The sequence below is a fragment of the Solanum lycopersicum genome, chromosome 8 (assembly GCF_036512215.1).
Source record: "Solanum lycopersicum chromosome 8, SLM_r2.1".
Classification (NCBI taxonomy): Eukaryota; Viridiplantae; Streptophyta; class Magnoliopsida; order Solanales; family Solanaceae; genus Solanum; species Solanum lycopersicum.
The window spans coordinates 55241662-55262267 of NC_090807.1; the positions used below are offsets into that span (position 1 = coordinate 55241662).

At 33.3% G+C, this 20606-nt stretch overlaps 1 protein-coding gene across 2 annotated transcripts; it reads right to left on the reverse strand.

The window, feature by feature from the left end:
• Nucleotides 1-4524: 4524 nt before the first annotated feature.
• LOC101264042 (uncharacterized) lies at nt 4525-13526 on the reverse strand. Of its 2 annotated transcripts, XM_004245067.5 has the most exons (9): nt 13221-13526; nt 12332-12412; nt 10709-10758; nt 8675-8752; nt 8372-8429; nt 8139-8188; nt 7773-7881; nt 7626-7687; nt 4525-5027 (listed from the first exon to the last, which is right to left on the reverse strand). In XM_004245067.5, the coding sequence occupies exons 1-9, from the start codon at nt 13302-13304 to the stop codon at nt 4985-4987; spliced, it is 615 nt and encodes a 204-aa protein (XP_004245115.2). In that variant the 5' UTR covers nt 13305-13526; the 3' UTR covers nt 4525-4984. The 2 variants fall into 2 exon arrangements, with proteins under 2 accessions (XP_004245115.2, XP_010325046.2); XM_010326744.4 differs by lacking the exon at nt 8675-8752 and having other exon boundaries at nt 13221-13491.
• Between the last annotated feature and the right edge of the window lie 7080 nt (nt 13527-20606).

Sequence of the window (20606 nt, forward strand, 5' to 3'; positions counted from 1 at the left end):
GATCGAAATTTCAGAGACATACTTATCTAAACTAAGATCTTATTATTCTCGTGATATTTTTTTTTTTTGTAATTTTGTGAGTAAAGGTTCAAAATATTGTATCACCTTTAGGTTAAGACTCAAAGTCATTTTTTGAGTTTTCGCATGAAGCACTAATAATCCCTCGTGTTTGCAATATTGGTGCACTTTGAATGAGGACCAAAAGTGCACCAATAATGCAAACATGAGGAATTGTTAGTGCTCCATGTAAAAACTCAAGGATGACTTCAAGTCTTAAATCAAAGATGAGAGACTATTTTGGACCTTCTCTCTAATTTTGTGCATCTTTTGTCTTACGTGGCATACTTCGCGACTCCACGCAATTGAAGCGTGTGGGAGATATTTGGATGCCACGTAAGTAAAAAAGGTGAACAAAATCACAAAAAAAAAATAAGTTCAGGAGTAATAGGATTTTAGTTTAGTTAATGTGTGTCTCTAAAATTTTGATCCAACTCTAGAAAATACTTGTGCATATTTAGTGAATAAAAAGATAATATTTTTTTGAAGAATTAATTGTAAATATAATATAAAAAATTTAATTAATATTTTTTTAATTTAATAATATGAATAATTAATATGATCAATAAATATAGGACATAGAGGAGTACCTTATAGAACACTCTTGGCATAAAATTTGGCATTAGCTATGTAGCTTTTGATTACCATTTGGATATTTGTGTAAAATTCGAAATTAAAATGCATTACTTTTGTTTGTCAATTTTATAGTCTCAAATAATATATTGATAGTCTTGCATTATCTATGTAATATATTATATTTTAATATAATAATATATCGTATGATATCAGAAGTTGGTAGAAAATGATTGGCAATGCATCTGAACTAATCATGTGAGCAGTTAGACACTTCACATGTATATAATGTGCTCTATCAATGAATAGTTGTTCATTATCGATTTGATACATTTTAGAAGAAATAATAAATAATATTATTATTTTATTTTTTAATTTTATTAAATTTAATATTTTGAAAAATGTGTTAGATGCTAAATAGTATTTCATAGCTATGGTAACATAGAAACAAAAGATGAATTATCTCTTGATTTTCTAAATTGAACAAATATTATTGGACAATTATCTTAGTATAGTGGACAATTATTGTTGAACAAGAAAATATATGACAACACTTGCATCCGAACTTGTGATATTTTCAACAATTGAGATATTAATGTAGTTGTCATTCTATTTTAATTAGAAACGGATTTATAATTTGAAAATTTCGGGTGTTATATTAATAAAAGCGTAAAAGATGAAAATATACTCAAAACTGAATGTTATCCGTACAAAAGTTTATAAAAATTTATTATATTTGGTCAATGCTACACCATTGTCTGAAATAATAAATATGATGCACATAGAGATAGAGAAAATCTAATTTTCTAAATGGCAAGTGAATCACCAAGCTTCTAAAGTATATTGTCATTGACAGAGATAAAGAGAGCTTGCTAGTGCTATTATTTGCATCACATGTATACTCAATAGGTGTTATAGGCCGATCGAATAAAAAAATTAATAATATCATGATCACAAAATATGAAATGAACCTTACTAAATCAATGTCTCAAAATTTTACTAACTCTTAGAAAAGGAGAAGAAGAAAACTAATCGGAATCAATAGATATGAAAACACAACAAACATCAAGTAAGGAAGACGGATGGAAAAAATACAAAGCAATGCAATATCATATTTTTGTCCTTCCTTTTTAATTGTCATCATAAAATTTAGCACAATTTTTTTTTTAAAAAAAAAAGAAAAAGCAATAAGGAGAATTGTTTAATACATCTCTTATTAATTCTTTAATTTTTATTTATATATATGTCTCTTAACTTTAAAATAATAAATATTGATGGTAAAAGAAATTAAAAAGTTAATTCTCTTTTATTTGTTTAAATTGACAACTATAGTACTTTGAATCGAAAAGAATTATACAATGTCAAGGTCTAATTGTGTGACTGCACATTAATAATTTTTTTTAAAAAAGTGGTCACTGCTACCACTAATTTATTAGTTGCTTGTGCTAAATTGATAGTTAGGTTAAAAGAGTGAGTTAGATGACACAATGGTCACTCTCGTTGATTTTTTCTTTAAATCATTTTGAACTAAATTCATAAAAGTCTGAATGAATTAGGCCAATCATTTATTTCACGGATTAATTTGATCACTCTAGTCAATTAACAGATGTGTACAAATATTCATTTTTGGGGTCGATATTTAACATGTCTTATAAAATTATTTACTTTTACAAATTTACTCCTTTTTGAAATAGTCCAAACATACTCAACTGAGATTAAAATTTTGAACTTGCAATACATACATAAAAGTTGTCTTAAATCACAAACATGTGTATCTAGATTTGCTTTTCCAAATGAATTCGAACTTACTCCAAATTAACTCGATTTGAAAAAAAAAAAGACGGATATCATAACGAACAAATATTAATCATTAATTTATAAAAACAACAAAAAATTCTAGTAAAGATCATTTAACACTGTTTTTGTTTTTTATTATTTAAAGTATGTATGAGTTTCATCATACACAAATGAAACACATGCTTAAAATGACTAAGATTTTATGTGTTTAAACGCATAACCAAAGTTCCTTAAATCAATAAGATTTTATATAATTCGATCACGTCAATCAATTTTTTAAATAAAAAAATTATAATTCTGAAAAAAAAAATGAATTAATTTTTAATTAAAAAATCAAAATTTTGAGTAAAAATTAAATTATTTTATTTTATTTTTTAATTAAAAAAATTGATGACGTGACCGAATTATAATCGGTCTCGTATCAAAAATAATTTTGCAAAACCACCTTTAAAAAATAATGGCATGAATGAGCATTTTCTTTAACGGTAATGGCATAAACGAATCAAACTTTTAACTGATGACATAAATGAGTCTTTTCAGAAAATTTAATGGCATATTTGAGTCTTTTCCCTTATTTTTATACAAATCCTTTCCTATTTTTCTCTTCCAGTTTCTTTTGATTTCTCCTAAAAGCTCTCGTCAAATAATTTTTTTTAAAAATTAAATTATGTATGGTTTCCACTAATATAGATTTTTAATTATATAAATATTACACTAGCACAAAATCATATATATAGATTTCACTTATACATATACATATATGCATATACATTTGACAAAGTCTACTACAAAGAACATATACATAACTATTAACAACTAATACAAAAATTTATTTATATACAAATTCCATATATATAAAACGTGGAATATACAATAATATATTTATATATACATATACATATTTATATTTAAATACATATAATGACATATACATATAGAACTAAAAATCACCACCAAAAAAATATATACTTATACAACTTACAGGCAAGTAAGTTTCTTGTTTGTATAAAAATTTCAAATATATATTTATACAATTGGAATGAATACAAAAATATACAAATATATAATCTTCATATACACTTACAATTATACAATACAAGTATTTTCCTTTTCAAGTCTGTTTTGTCTTTCTCTATTTCTCATTTTATACAAATTCAAATTATATATAATCTCTCTTTTTCTCATTTTATACAATTCCTTTTATATAATTCGCTTCAATTGTATATGTATAGCGAATTATACATATATATGTTTGTCATGGAACGCAATTATGTAAAATTTGTTATAGCATACAAATATAAATTTTATATTTGTTATATGTGAAAGTTGCCCTATTTTATATCATTTTCTAATAAATATTAAGATTTGTATATCATACCTAGACGATGTATTCCCTCAGTTTGAACCAATGGAGTCTGTCAATTTGATGGCCATCAATTTTATTTCTCATTATTTGGCCTTTTTCAGTGGTATGTGCCTTTTAATGAGAGTCCTCACTAAATTTCTTCTTATTTTTTCAAATCTAAACATACATAGTTCGATAAATATTCTATTGGAGATTAAAAAATGTCAATCGTTTACAACTTAAATAATCAAGACTATCAAGTGCAATGTTAACTCAACGGATTATTTTAAACCTACACTCAAATATAAGAGACCATTTTTGTCTATTTATAGAATAAAAAACTGTTAAGTGCATGCTACTCATGAAACATAAAAAGACCAAATTTGTCATTCCAAATTCCCAACTTCCTTTTCAACTTTAATTCCTTGCTTCATTGGTTGGTCATCCCAATTATTTTTCACCATTTGATTGAGCACGTCTTCATTTAATTTTTATAAAAACAAAGTTGAATGAAACTTTTGACACACATCTATAAACACTTGACATGATAAATATACCTTCCTAATGAAACATATTAAAAATGATTCACAAATGCATCAACACTTTGATCTAAAAATACCATTAATATTTATTTTGGATCAAATATATCCCTAAACTAACATGCATCACCTCAATTTTTGGGTACAACATCATCAAGTATTTGCAACAAATATCAACCACACCCTCTCAAAAACTACCAACAAGTTGCAGACTTCAAATAAATCTTTAATATTGAATCTTCAATTATTCAAATCTAGTGTGAGAGATAGGGATAATGCTCCAAAACAAATCAAAGGGTATGCACCAAGAATACACATTCTTATTTGATACAAAAATATGGCAAAATCAATTAATGATAGAAAAACATAGGAGAAATTGCAGCGGGGAGGGAGAAGAAAACACGCACACACACACACACACATATATATATATAGAGAGAGAGAGAGGCAACTGGGGAGGTTAATTAAGCTTTCAGTAAATTATCATCTAGTAATTTCTCGGTATATCTGAGTGGGGCTGGGCGGGGTGGGGGAAAGGGGTCTGGGGAAGTTAATGAAACTTTCAGTAAATTGTCTAATAATTCCTGGGTATTTTTTGAGTATATATAAGCTCCACCGCAGTGTACATCATAGAGAAAGCACTTTACTCATAAGAGTTGCTTTTACCACAAGCTTATTCCACATGTGAAAAGCCTCCGCCAGTCTCAGCCTGAGTCCTGCATACATAGGTGTCATCGTTTAGTTGACTCATGGATTGTTGCACAAGAGAGCAACACCAAATTACAGGAATTCAACAGGGGACAGGAAAGGGGTCACAAGGGAGATGCTAGGATTATATTGCACCAGAAAGGAAAGAAGGCTGCAGCTTGATTTACATTTATATATGGGGAAGAATGGATTATAGAAGGTGAGTAGATTTGTGCCAAACAACATATAACTTGCTCATAAAAAAAAGATCATACAAACATGGTCACGAACATTTTTATGCCTCAATAAATGCAGGACTTGCTCAGGTTAAAAGTACAGAAATTCATTCCAGGAAATGTGTGGCATTAATTATGAGAGCATTGTGCTGACATTCTCATCAAGCTTGGATTCGGGCAAAAAGGTCTTGGTTTTTGCCTTCTTTCTGTAAACCTCTCCACCTCACTCATGTTAGAACTTCCATCAAAGTTACAAAAGCAGAAACAGCACCACCTTGTGGGGTTATCATGGAAAAATCGAAAAGATTTGGCATAGCCTATCTTTCCTTGCAGGGTTGACACCACACATTTGAACAGACAACTGTTAGGTCAGTGTCCCAAGACCATCTGCTTAAGCTACTAGCTGTTATGAACAGGATTGGTTGAAATTTTCTAGTAGACTCTCGAATCTAAAGGGCTCGGGTTGATAGGACTAAGACACAACACTTGAAGTGCAAGTACAATGACGTGACTTACGAGGCAGATGTGGATGTGAAGATCGTTACACAAGTCGTCTCTAAGAGAAAAGGTTTTAAGTATTTTGGGTCAATAATCCAAGGAAATGGAAAGATTGACAATGTTGCACATCGTATTGGAGCTGGGTAGCTGAAACAGAGGCTCGCATTTGATGTATTGTGTAATAAGATTGTGCCACCAAGACTTAAAAGGTAAGGTCTATAAAGTGCTTGTTAGACCAGCTATGTTGTACGAGGAAAGTGTTCCGAACAAAAACTCACACGTCTAGAAGATGAAAGTAGTGGAAATGAGGATGTTGAGATAAATGTGTGCGCATACTAGGACATATAGGATTAGAAATGAAGAAATTCGGGAGAAAGTGGAAGTGACTTTGATGGAAGACGAGACGATGAAAGCAACGTTGAGATGGTGCGAACATGTGAAGAGGATATGCATAGAGGCCTCACTGAGGGGAGGTGTGAGAGGTTGATCGTTGAAGGAAGATAGAAGTGGGTTGAAGAAGTATTGAGGAGAGGAGATTAAACAGGATATGGCACAAGTACAACTTATTGAAAACATTCATAGACAAAAGGATATGAAGGTCAAAATCTGGGGTAGAAAGTTAGTAGGTAGTCAACACTGTCTAATTTTTCTTATCAATGTTCTTATTATTGCTCTCCTATAATCTTATTCTTCGATTATTATTACTAGTTGCTTCCTTTGCTGGTTGTCGTAGTAGTCGTTTCTAATGTCTTTTCTGACGCTGTTACCATGTTCCTGATATTTTTTCCCTTTTTTGTTTTCTAGAAGTAATGTAAATGTACATGTGGAGAAGTTTAAGGCTGGTCTATGCAAGTCAATGAAAAAAAGTACAGTGCACCAGGCTAGTACACTTTCTGTTGAAAAGCTTAAGCGTTATCCACAGCCAGCAAAATATGTAACCACCTCATGCATTTAGGATTGAGAACACTAATAGCCCCTCCACCAACTTATTTAATGTTATTTCTATTTTTGGGGGCTATCTCAAAATATTTGACAGTAGAATTATTCCAAGTATTTCAGCTGGAATAACCATGTATCTGTGGTATTCTTAGTTCCTTAACAGTTGGAACAGCTATGTATCTGTGGTATTCTTAGTTCCTTAAAAGTTGGAACAGCTATGCATCTGTGGTACTCTTAGATCCTAAAAAGTTCCCCTTAATAGCAATAGGGGTGCACGATTCAGCAGGTGCAATCAACCATGCCCCTACTCTTTTCTCCTTTACTTTAGGGGAGCACTAAAATGCAACTTCAATCGGATGCGGGTATCAAATCCTGCCGTTGAGATGTCCATCAACTAATAAAATTATTTTGAACAACCTTTTTGATAAGTAAAGTAATTCTGTTGAAATTATTTGAGCCAACTTTTAGAGTTTCAAGAACTAAAATTCATTTGATAAATAATAGTTTAAATTTGATGTGATAATTTCTCAGCCCTTTCCAAAAATTACAATAGTGTCTTCTTCTTCCACTACTTTATATAATAAACAAATCAAACAAACACTTCAACCTCCATGCTATCAAAGAATGGGATCGAGGGAGTTTTAGACTGATACTCAATATGCAGTGATCTGACATCAGGGATTGCCAGAGTGAATTTCATAGTGATACTCAATATGCAGCAATCTAACACGATTCAGATTCTCTCTAAAATTAGACATGATGACTACCTGAAGGGATTTTCTCTTAATAATCAAAGATGCAACTAATAATTCACATCCTACCAAGTGAACCTTTTCAAAAAATCCAAAAAATAACTAATGTTGAATTTGTATTCAATTGAACTGCCAAAGTAGAAATTAACAGTATAGAAATTACACACACAATATCTTTATAAAAGGGAAGACAGCAACTTACTTGTGATCAGAGGGGTTAGGCATAATCTCATAAACAATATTTGCAACAACATCCCTCTTCATCTGTACACAATTATTTTGGAAGCAAATCAAGATAAATATCTGAAGCAAGTTACCATGGAATTCAAACATATTTCACTAAAGATACCTGTGTGGCTTCTCCTTTCAAGCCAATATACTGTATTCGTGTTGTATCAGCACCAAAATTATCAGGGAAATGCAAAGTGATATTTCCCACACTTTGAAACCTAGAATACCTGAATGGATATTAACAGACAGCATGAGACAACCAAAATAGATCAGCCAGAATATAAACAACCTTCTATAACAATACTCTGAACAATTTTGCTCAAAGAAAATATAAGAAATATTATATTAAAATGATTGTACTTATGAAATATAAATGTCCATGTGTGCACAATGCACATGCATGCATTGGAACAATTCCGAATTGCAGCTACAAAATTGACACAGACTATGCAGCAGCAATTTTATGGATAAAGGAGCAAAATACCTCGTCTGGTACTCTAAAACTCCTTGCAAATTCTCAGCTAAATCCCATTCCTTACAAGTAAAATGAATATCAGAAAAAGTGGTTGGTAGAGGAGGAGAGTTATATTCAAGGCCTCAAAACTTTCAAAAGCTAACTTAAAGAAGATACCTGAACAAGACTTAACAAAAAGAACAAAGATATATATACATATATATATACACAGACACACACATAAAAAAATACTATATAAGTACCTGAATCGCTTGCATAGATTGAGCATCTGAAAAATCAATGCCATCTCGATTGACGAATCTGGATGAATTGCAAAAGCATGTTTGAGGAGATGAAGATAGAACTTCTAGCATGCATGTGTTTTGAAAGAAGAGTATATATGCCTGGGATTTCAAGAAATTTGTTGCAAGTGCAAGCAGCCTGAATGCACTAGCCAAAAGAAAGGGAACATATACAAGATCCTCTCCAACTACAATCTACTGCTCAACAACTTTACCAGCAACTTATGGACTGTATAATGCAAGAAGTGTTAATAATATACTCACGCCCTCATCTTAGATGGACTTGTTCCATCAGCACCACCAACAATAGCTATGCTCTTGATTTTAACATCAGCTGTGAACCTATGATTAAAATCAGCCAACTATGAATGTAAGATGATAGTAACAATGGAGGTGCTGGATGATTAAGAAATGACAATCAAAATTTACAGACACTTTTCCGTTCTCAAACCACTTTGAAGATATACCAGTTCCCCAATTTCAGTAACATGATCACACAATTTGATATTACCTTTTTTGACAAGTGATGACGGATTTTATTATAAGGATATCAAGCACTAAGCTAGTGCTACAAAATATTATTACATATTGTGCAGTTCCTCAATTCTATCTAACATAACATCGAAGTCTCGTCTAAAATCTAGGTTGCACCAATAAGCTAGCAAAGGAAAAGCTCCAGATTTAAGGATAAGAATGTTTCCTTTATGGCCACCAATAAGCTAGCAAAGGAAAAGCTCCAGATTTAAAGCTAAGAATGTTTCCTTTATGGCCTAAAAAAATCTGTTGTTCCTTTCTGTCTAAACAGAAAAAATGCTGTAGAGAACCATTTAAATATCCTATTGACTGAGTCAAGTTAACTTACGGATAAATTTCTTTTATTCTAATAAAAAAGAGAGCTAATGCCGGAATAAATGAGCAATAAGAGACAGTAAATTTCATGCTACATGATATGCAAAACAATCTAGCCCTATACAGTCTTTTAAATTGAAAGAAGAGGAGAGGAAAGGGGTACATTAATTTTTCTCAGTTGATTTTTGGGAGCAGATAAGCTGGCAGAAAGAGAGAAACGGAGATAAGGCAGAAGGAGGAAAGGGGTACCCTAACTTTTCTCAATTAATTTTTGCTAGGAGATACAGGCAGAGAGAGAGAGAAAGAAATGGAGATAAATGCCGGTGAACAAAGTGTCATGTTTTGTTTTTGGAGTCTACATGTGGGTGAAGACGGAGAAAAAGGAGGAACCTCAAGACAATGTTTTATAATGCTATATAAGACCTTCAAATTATTATCAGGAGAAATACTTCATCAAGGGAACAAGTATGAAATGGCATTCTGATAAGGAACGTATTTTTCATACTTATTCAAGAAGGAAGAAGTGAAGAAAGATACGAGCAGATAATGATTTGCATCTTCTCAAATTCCTGGAGGTTTCACCCATGGAGCAATGAACAGTTCCTTACCGTTATTTAGAGTTATTTGGCAGTTCTTTATGGTTACTAGAAGTTATCTATCCTTATCCTAAATAGTTATGAAGTGGTTATAGTTATCTATTATATAATAGGAGATCTAGGAAATAAGTAGAGGCGTGGTAATGTATCTTTTATATGCAGAAAAGGTTGTTCTAAGAGATAAGAGATACTTGTCTCCCTTTGTATTTCCTATTGTTCTTCGAGATACGAGATACTTGTGTCTCTCTTTGTATTTCTTGTTGTTTTTTATTCAGTGTTAAACATCGGTTTCTATCACATTCACTCCTTTCTTTTCAGTCACCAATCAATCCAAAAGGAAAAAAATTGTTACTCCTCTCCCTCCTCACCATTTTTCCATTTACTCTCATTGTTTATAATAGAATTAGAACCAACCTTATAAAAAAATCATCCTCTTATTATCAACAATGTATTGTTTTTGGGTTCTTGTTCATCATCCAGAACTTCAAGACTTTGTATCAATTATTTCTCTCTAAAAGATTTTTCCTTCATTTTCCTCAAAGAAACAAGTGCCCTTAGGGGTAAAAGGATTGGAACAAACAACATCAAACGATGTTCAACAAGAAAGAAAAACTTGTAATTAGGGAAATAACTAAAATAGGAAAAGCATCCAGAAAATTCAGTACTTTAGTTTTCTATTCAAATTACATAGAAATTATACCATCAGGTACTGAACATTTGCTGGGACAAGAGCCCTTTTTGAAGGTGACTGAGAGACGTGGAGGAAAAGGAATGTCAAAATGCAGGGTGAAAGGGACATAAACAAACCAGACTTTTGTGCAAAAGCTTAATAAATAACAAAATTGACACTTACGGAATGAAAACAATCAGTTCTGGATCACCTTCATTGCTTTCCAAGCGGCCCTGTACCAAAGAACAAATCATAGTATAGAGACATCCAAAGAGAGAGAAAAGGACAAAATTTTGAAAAATAATGGCAAGTTCATATATATATATATATATGAAACACACATATACAACTGTGTATCAAAAAAGAGTTCATTTTTTAACCACTATTTGTTAGCACTATGTCACCTTTGTTTAACCAATTCGATGAAAGACGATTATTAGTTGCTACTATCAGAAAGAATATCAGTAGCCATGAGGTATTCCTTGGTTTATAACCTTCCTCGATGATCTCATGTTAGCAAGTTGAATGTTAGCGAAATAGTCAATGATCTCACTTTTTTTATGAGTCTGGTGTTTGTGGTTTTGATGCGACAATAAGATGTAATTTGTAAGAAGTGATTGTGTTGGTAGGTTAATTTGTCACATATTACTCATGAAAGACAGAGATTGGTATTAGTCTGGATACAGCACATCATTCTTTAGATCTACTTAGTATTTTTTACCAACTCAAAATTGCTCCAAAGAGAGTAGAAGATTGAATGATATATAAAGATCCAGAAATAACAAAGCACACCAGCAAGCAGCAAAACTCTGTCCATCGTACAAACCTATTAAGCTTACCCGAGAAGGGAGCAAACTTTGCTACCATTTGGTTAAAGTGTCTCACAGGTACTAAAAGAAACCAATTTCAAAATCTACTTTTGGATATTGGGAGAGGTTATGTAGAAAAAGTTCTGTTTTTGAGAAGAATAATGTTGCAAATTTGAACACATATGACTTTATACATCTTTTTATCTATTGGCAGACAACTTCTCTTCCAGCCCAGGTAGACTTCTCCATCTTGTTGATATAACCTTATGTTCTTACCAGACTATGAAGACATGAAAGAAAGTAAAAGAACATAGAACTAACAGAAAGTGGAGGCCTTGAATGTGTAAAAAAAGAAGAAGAAAATCAAGAAGGATGACAATTTAAAACTACCTGAGACTATGAGACTTTTAATTACACTAACATCTAGTTGATGTTAAAAGCTAAGTTGCTCGGACTCTCCAAAAATGTTGCCCCACCCTTGTCAGATCCTCCAAAAATGCACTACTTTTGAAGGATTCGACATGCACCCGATGACAGTTTTGAAGGTTAAAAGTAATATGGTGAAGAAAGATTTTCATGTCAAGCAAACACTGTCAGCTAGATGCACTTACACATTGTTTTTATCACAAAAGCATCACATATATGAAAGGAATTTCTCCTTAAATCAAATAATTCTTTCAGATAAAGGTCAATCTAGAAAGCAAAGTCCAAGGTACATGTGTTAAGGGATATCATCACATCAGCTAATAGTAGGTTTAAAGGATATATATAATTCCAACAAGCACCAATTAAAACATGTTTGTTCATTTCAACTGGATCACTATGATCAGAAGACTATTGAAACTATTTATCTTGGAAATTATATCTGAAAAAATTAATCCAATATATTTCCTGCACAGACCAAGTCATCACTACAGAGTACAGACTACACGATAACAAAGTAGAAAGCCAAGAATGATGATTTTTCTAGGTCCAGTCATTTTTTTACTGAAATTACCTCTGAAGAATTCAAACGCTGCTCCCATGGTTTAAAAACTGATTTGACACTTCCCGTGACAGCCTCATTCAAAGCAGACACCTTTTGGCAACACAAAATGAAGTGTAAAGAAGTTGAAGAAGCTAAGAAATCTATGCATAAGGTAATGTGAGAGTGTGAAATTAAAGAAGCACAAGTCTGAAGTTTAAATCCTATTTCTAACAAGGCAACCATAAATGACAATGACACTGCCATTTTGATTTGAAATTTGTTCCATTTTGACAAGTAACTTCCTTACAACTTTCTCGGCCCTTAGAATTATACATTTATAAAATAGATGATCAATTTACCATGACCAACACACCAAATTTCTTGTTAAAGGTATATAGTGACACTATCTTTAGAACCACTCAAGACTCATTCAATAGAAGTTGTGTTGTCCACTAAGTGTTCTATCCCCACTCACTCCAAAACATCAATTTTGTATACATATAGAGCTTAACTAAAAAACAGAAGGCACAAAATAACTCTAAATTTACTACACGGGCTAGTTGCACTTGCACCTAAAGGTTCCAACTTTAGATCATAATAGAAATACTAAAACAAGGGTTGTTCATTACAATACTAATACTAAAAACCTCCCCATTCCCCCGATTCCAACAAAACTGAAACCCTATATGGGAACTGACACTACAATCCTAACAGAACAAAATACCTAGCAGCTTTAATGTGCTGTATGAAACAATCGGATTGCAGTTCAATCAAGAATTAAAAAACCAACAACCCATTAAATCCCAAGTCGCCAAATATAGTTGCGTCGAAGTGGGTTTATCCAGTATTAAGAATATATATTTAAAAAATCCATGGGGAATCTGAAGGGTAATAAACAAGAAAACACGCACTAAAACACCTTTGGAAGGTCGATATGCTTGAAGAGAGACCAATCAGAGGAACAGTTATGGTCGGCGCAATCGTGATCGTGCAGGCAAGCCATCCTTTGAGCAACTGATTTTCTCTCAATTCCAAATGAAAGCAAACGCTAGGAATATAACTTCCTTTTCTTGATGGCTATCCTAAAATTGTCAGCAGTGTTATATTTCTGTCATTCTTTTATTTATCCTCCAAAGTCATCTAGGAATTGGATCAGAGGCAAAACTCCAATCTCCGCTAAAAAATTACACAGTATATAAAATAAATTTTTCATATTTTTATACGTATATTATTATCTAATAATTACACTATTTTGTATTTATATTGTCGAGTAATTATACTAAAAATTATAAAGTGTAATTATTTTATGCCAATTACCTATCAACTAATTACTTATCCAATCAAACAGAAGAGACAATATAATTACTCTCAATTACACCAAATCAATAGGGTGTCCTTCAGACCTTAAGTGTCCAATATTTGAAAAATATTTATAACATGTAGCAATATTATTCTTCTTTAACTATATACAACAATTTAATTAAATTAAATAAAGCATTGTTCTTTTATATAAAAAAAATTCTCATCCACTATTTTCTCTCTCAATGTTTCTCTCAAAATTCGTTGGTATTATCTCTAAGTCTTCTTCTGTGCGATTTTCTTTACAATCAGGGGCAATATTTACTTTCCTAGCTTCTTAACCACAACTTTCTACAACATCAATACTCTAATTTTTTTGTTTAGAAATTTAGTGATGTCTATTTTCTGTTATTATCAAATTATGAAGTATAAGTGAGTGCAAATTCGAATCAATCAGTGAACTGTGACTTTCGGGTGCAAAATTATTGTAACACACTGAGAATTATTCTAAGTTAAGACCCAATGATTTTTTATTTACATGTAAGATCGTAACAGGTGATTCTTAAATTGACCATACACGTAAAAGTAAATTCTTTAGTGTGTGAATGATTGTGGATATTAATTTAAGTTGAGTGAAAAATTTTCATACCGATTAAGTTTTAATTTAAGTTTATCTTTGGATCAACATCAAATGAACACATCTTTTGGAATATAAAGAGTTGCATGTCTCATGACCTATCAAATTAAGGTATTTGAATCTTTTCTCCAATGCCACTAATTTTGCGTCAATCCAAGTCTTCAGTATTAAAAGTTATGATCATTTTAGTAACTAGATACAATGAAGTGATGAATTAGCCGACAGAAAAATATTAAAAATAGTCTTTTTACCTTTAAGAAACCCCTAAACGGTTTTTTTTTTTTGGCTAATTAAAGACCTAAAACAATCAGGTTTTCATCTCTTAATTCATCATTCTCTTCTCTATCAAACCTTAAAGAAAAATCAAAGTAAAAGACTTCATTCAAGATTCTTCTTCAAAGTAAATCTTTTTTCAAAATTTTCATTCTTTCCAACTCAAATTGTTCCATACAATTTTCTTGATTGTTTGCATTCAAGATAGAGTTTCAGGGCTTCTAATCAATCTCTTCTTCAAGATTCTTCAAGAACATTATTCTTTCATGTATGTAAGTCTATCATAGTGTTGGACTAATTCATCCACACACCTTACATCTACTTTCAAATCAATAAAAGAGTAATCTAGAATTCTATCCCTAGATTTGAGTATTCTTGAGATAAAGTTGATTTGAGTTCTTAAGTTCCTCTTTCTTTTTGAAATTATATTCTCTATAATTGAATTGATATATGTTATGCATTGAGATTCTTGAGTTGATTCGTTTATGTCTATATTTCAACAAGTATTTTTTAGATGAGTAGTATCGTTGAGTTCTGATTACTTAGTTTTCATATTGCTATTAAGATCCCTAAGTTGAATCGTTCATGTTCATAATTCCACATGCATGAACCCCATGATTTGAGTTATAAAATTTGAAAAGTTATTTAAAACCAATGCTTGAGTCCTTAGACTGGGTTTTGAAAAAGTAAAAAGGAGTTTTGAGAAAGGATTTCTAAAACATGATTAGTATGACAATTGTGTATGTCATTAATATAACAGTAGTATGATATCTACCATCAATGTTTATGCAGTATGACTTCCCGAGTCAAATGATCATATTAAAATATATTTTTATATGTTTTTTGAGAAAGAGTTTCAAGTATGAATTGAGTAAGAATATAAGGGAACTATGTATTCCTAGAGGCATCATTTTTTACATTAATAAAAGATAAATTGAGATTTCTAAATGAGCTATGAGTTCAAAAGATATTTCAAGAGCAGTTACCTCTTTTAAGAGGATAGTTTGAGCAATTATCTCAAACCAAAGGAGGAGTTATGTTTGTAAATATATGAGCATGAGTATATGTTATTGGGAATAGTATTGAACATCGATGTGGGGACAAGTTCAGACAACTTAAAGTCCTCATAAATCATGTACTTCAACATAGAAAGGGTCATAAAATCTAGATGACTCTTTATTGCTTATTAAGCATATCTTAGTGTATCTAATTAGTTGATGTGTTCTATATTCCGGCAATATATAAGGCAGTTATGGTAGTGTTGACGTCCAATTTTGGACCTCCACAATATAAATTAATCACCGAGTTTCTTAAATTTCAAACGAGTTGAAATAATTGGCTTCATAAAATTCAAAATATTTTTAAAGTCTTTTCTGAGTAGCTTTAGTCGCTATTTATAATTTTTAAGAGATATATATTTTTAATATGTTTTTATATACTTAGTTTATTTTATAAATATATGAAAATCGTCTCACAAAAATTTTAGTTTTATTTAATACTTTATTGAATTAATTTTGTCTAAATTTTAAGAAGCTCGCTAATTAATGAACATCAATTCTTTTTTTATTTAGATTTTAATCAAATTTGCTAATCAAACTCAATTTAGTTACGTTCAAAATCCATATGGCTATAATTGCAATCTAATTGCCAAATTTATCAATTCAATATCTGGCCATTTTAATCCTACCCTTAGATCCATTCTCAAACCAATCCAGGCCTAATTACATTCCCTCTCAGCTGAATTTCAACCCAGCCCACTCTTAGGGCCCGTTTGGATGGGCCCAATAAAAGTAGCTTTAAAAAATACTTTTAAAAGTGCTGAAACTTATTTTTAAAATAAGCAGTTAAGCGTTTGGATAAAAGTGCTAAAGTTGTTATGTCAAACGTGAAAAGGAAAAAATGGAAGAAAGAAATGTTAGGGTTATATGGATAATTTGGAGATTGTATAAAAATATTAAGAGCAAAAAGATAAAAATGTGGTAACTTAAAACAGCTTATAAGCTAAAAAAAAAAAAAGCACACCTACCCTAGTTTTTAACTTTTGGCTTAAAATAAGTTTTTTTTAACTTAAAATAAGTTATTTTGAGTATTGCCAAACAGCTAAATAAGTTAAAAAAACCATTTTTTAAATCAGTTTGATCAGCTTTTAAGCTGAGCCAAGCAGATTCTTATTCCCTTCCTAAACCTGACCCATCCCTTTTCTTTTTCAAGAAAAAAGACCTAGCAATCTGTCACGACCCAAATCGGGCCGCGACTGGCACCCACACTTACCCTCCTATGTGAGCGAACCAACCAATCTAAACCTTAACATTTCAATATAATATCAACAGAAAGTAATGCGGAAGACTTAAACTCATTAATGAAAATCAATTGAATAACTTCTAAAAACTCAACAACTATTATTATCCCCAAAATCTGAAAGGCATCATCACAAGAACATCTATCCTCAAATTACTAATCTAAGAGTATCGAAGAAGCTAAAATAAGTAAAAAGTTAGTCCATGCCGGAAGTTCAAGGCATCAAGACATGAAGAGGAGGATTCCAGTCCAAGCTAGAAGAATTAGCTCACCCTCATATCCGGAGTAATGAAGACTGGCTAGAGTTGCGGTTGAGTTGAAGACGTCGGTATGTTTGCTGCACTCCACAAATAACAAAGAAAGAAACATACAAGTAGGGGTCAGTACAAACACAAGTACTGAGTAGATATCATCGGCCAACTCAAAAATAGAAAACAGTATATATCAGATAACATCATAAAATCAACTAATATCCTTAGCATGCAGCATTTACAATTACCATAACCCTTGGTTACAACACCAAGCACATCAATGAGGACTCACGCCTCTTCATCATACTCATTTGGGAATTAGATTCATTAGATTGATTATATTAACATCTTTCAAGATTCATTATCTTTATTCCTCTCGTGTCGGTACGTGACACTCCGCTCCTCATATACTATCCTGGTGTCGGAACGTGACACTCCGATCCATATACTATCCTGGTATCGGAACGTGACACTCCGATCCTCATATGCTATCCTGGTATCGGAACGTGGCACCCGATCCATATACTATCCTGGTGTCGGAACGTGACACTCCGATCCTCATTTACTATCCTTGTACCGGAACGTGGCACCCGATCCATATACTATCCTGGTGTCGGAACGTGACACTCCGATCCTCATATACTATCTTGGTACCGGAACGTGGCACCCGATCCCCTAATCTCACTACTTTCGTTCATCAAGCCTTCTTTTATACCAAGGCATCATCATTAACAAAGTAGATTAGGGTTTCTCAAGATTTAGGATTCAATAGCTTCATCATGCTTATTTTATCACAATTATATAATCACATTCATGCAAGCATACAATTAAGCATATAGAAGGGCTTACAATACTACCAATACATATCATTCGCTATTAAGAGTTTACTACGAATAGTATAAAAACCATAACCTACCTCCACGGAAGATTAGTGATCAAGCAAGCAACTTTCCCAAAGCTTTGTGTTCTCCCCTTCTCGATCGATCCTCTCTCTCTCTTCTTGTTCTTTCTATTTTCTTTATTCAAACCCTCTTTCTTTTACCCTAATTAGCATATAATTAAGAATAAACGATGGAAATAATAACCCACTAATTAACTTAAGGTTACCTCTTTTAACCCCCAAGTAATTAGACTTATTAACATTAACCCGCTAACTTTATAATTAAAGCAGGAATAGTCAAAAATGTCCCTTAAAACATTAAAGAAATCCGACTCAGCCTGGGATTATGCAGCCTGTGACGGCCCGTCGTGCCTGCGACGGTCCGTCCTGCTGCTCCGTCACAGAGTTCAGAGACTCACTTCTCTGAAGAGTCTGTGACGGTCCGTCACGCCTGCGACGGTCCGTCACGCCTGCGACGGTCCGTCACGCCTGCGACGGTTCGTCCTGTCATTCCGTTACGAAGTTTAGAGAGTCAATTTCAGTACCCAAATTTCAGAATTTCTAATTGTTTTGAAACGAGACTCCCTCGACGGTCCGTCGTGCCCATGACGGTCCGTCACGAGGTCTGTCGTCTTAGCCAGTTTTCCAGAAATAACATCTGTTGCTCAAAACGACTAAACAGGTCGTTACAATAGATACCAATTTACCCATCGTTCGTCCTCGAACGATCATTAGAAGAAAAACAAGGGCGAAAAGAAGTACCTGAATCTGTAAACAGGTGTGGGTATCTTTCTTGCATATCAGCCTCTTTCTCCTAAGTGGCTTCTTCAACGGGTCGATTCTTCCATTGAACTTTGATGGATGCAATTTCCCTTGACCTCAACTTACGAACTTCTCTATCTAAAATAGCAACCGGTTCCTCCTCATAATGCAGATTCTCATCAAGCAAAATAGAATCCCAACGGATAATGTAGTTTCCATCCCCATGGTATCTTTTCAACATAGACACATGAAATACCGGATGCACTCTGGACAGCCCTGGAGGCAAGGCTAACTCATAAGCCACCTCCCCTACTCGCTTCAGTACTTCAAAGGGACCAATATACCTTGGGCTTAGTTTACCTCTTTTACCGAATCGCATCACCCCTTTCATGGGCGAAACCTTCAGCAAGACTTGTTCACCCTCCATGAACTCCAAGTCTCTAACCTTTCGATCTGCATATTCCTTTTGCCTACTTTGCGCCGCTAAAAGCTTTTCTTGAATAGATTTCACCCTCTCTAATGAATCCCTCAAAAGGTCAGTACCCCAAGGTCTAACCTCAAATGCATCAAACCAACCAATGGGAGACCTACATCTCCTCCTATACAATGCTTCGAATGGAGCCATATCAATACTTGAGTGATAGCTATTATTGTATGAAAACTCCGCTAAGGGTAAGAAGCTATCTCAATGGCCACCAAACTCTATCACACATGCACGAAGCATATCCTCCAACACTTGAATCTTTCTCTCAGACTGACCATCGGTCTGAAGATGGAACGCAGTACTAAGGTCCAACCTAGTACCCAATTCCGCATGCAATGTTTTCCAAAACTTAGAAGTAAACTGCGTACCTCTATCTGATATAATGGAGAGTGGAACTCTATGCAATCGCACCACTTCCGAGATGTAAAGTTTGGCTAACTTCTCTGCATTGTAAGTCACCTTGACCAGAATGAAGTGAGCAGACTTAGTTAACCTATCAACAATTACCCAAATGGAGTCATACTTACCCATTGTCTTGGGAAGACCAACCACGAAATCCGTTGCTATTCTCTCCCACTTCCATTCAGGAATGGGCATTCTTTGAAGTGTTCCTCCGGGCCTCTGGTGTTCATACTTTACTTGTTGACAGTTTGGACATTTGGCAATAAAATCAACAATATCACGCTTCATTCTATTCCACCAAAATTGTTGCTTTAGGTCACGGTACATCTTGGTTGCACCAGGATGTATAGAATACCTTGAACTATGAGCCTCCGTCAGAATAGTGTTGATCAAATCATCCACTCGGGGTACACATACCCTCCCCTTGATTCTCAAAACACCTTCCTCATCGATTTGTGCTTCCTTAGCCTCTTCTCGCAATACCTTATCTTGGATTCTGCTTAGTTTCTCATCATCAAACTGTTTTCCCTTAATCTTGTCAAGAAAAGAAGATCTTGCCTCCACACAAGCCAACAATCCTCCCTTCTCATTTACTTCTAATCTCATCAAGTCGTTAGCTAGAGTCTGAACCTCTCTAGCCAATAGACGTCTGGAAACTTGCAAGTGAGCTAGACTTCCCATGCTCCCTGCCTTTCTACTTAAGGCGTCTGCCACAACATTAGCCTTTCCCGGATGATACAAGATAGTGAGATCGTAGTCCTTCAGTAGTTTCATCCATCTCCTTTGTCTCAAATTCAAATCTTTTTGAGTAAAGACATACTGTAGGATATGATGATCCGTATAGACCTCACACTTAACCCCATATAAATAGTGCCTCCATTGCTTTAATGCAAACACTACCGCAGCCAATTCCAAATCATGGGTCGGGTAATTGCATTCGTGCACCTTAATTGCCTTAAAGCATAAGCAATTACATTCTTCTCTTGCATTAGCACTGCACCCAAACCAGAATAGGATGC

Excerpts from the sequence above, each read along its gene's own strand:
- LOC101264042 (XM_004245067.5), bottom strand. The coding sequence starts at position 13,304 with ATGGCTTGCCTGCACGATCACGATTGCGCCGACCATAACTGTTCCTCT. Across the intron at positions 8,753-10,708 it reads GAACTGATTGTTTTCATTCC|GTTCACAGCTGATGTTAAAA; the intron begins GTAAGTGTCAAT and ends TTTTAATCATAG. Across the intron at positions 8,430-8,674 it reads AGTCCATCTAAGATGAGGGC|ATTCGTCAATCGAGATGGCA; the intron begins GTGAGTATATTA and ends CAATTCATCCAG.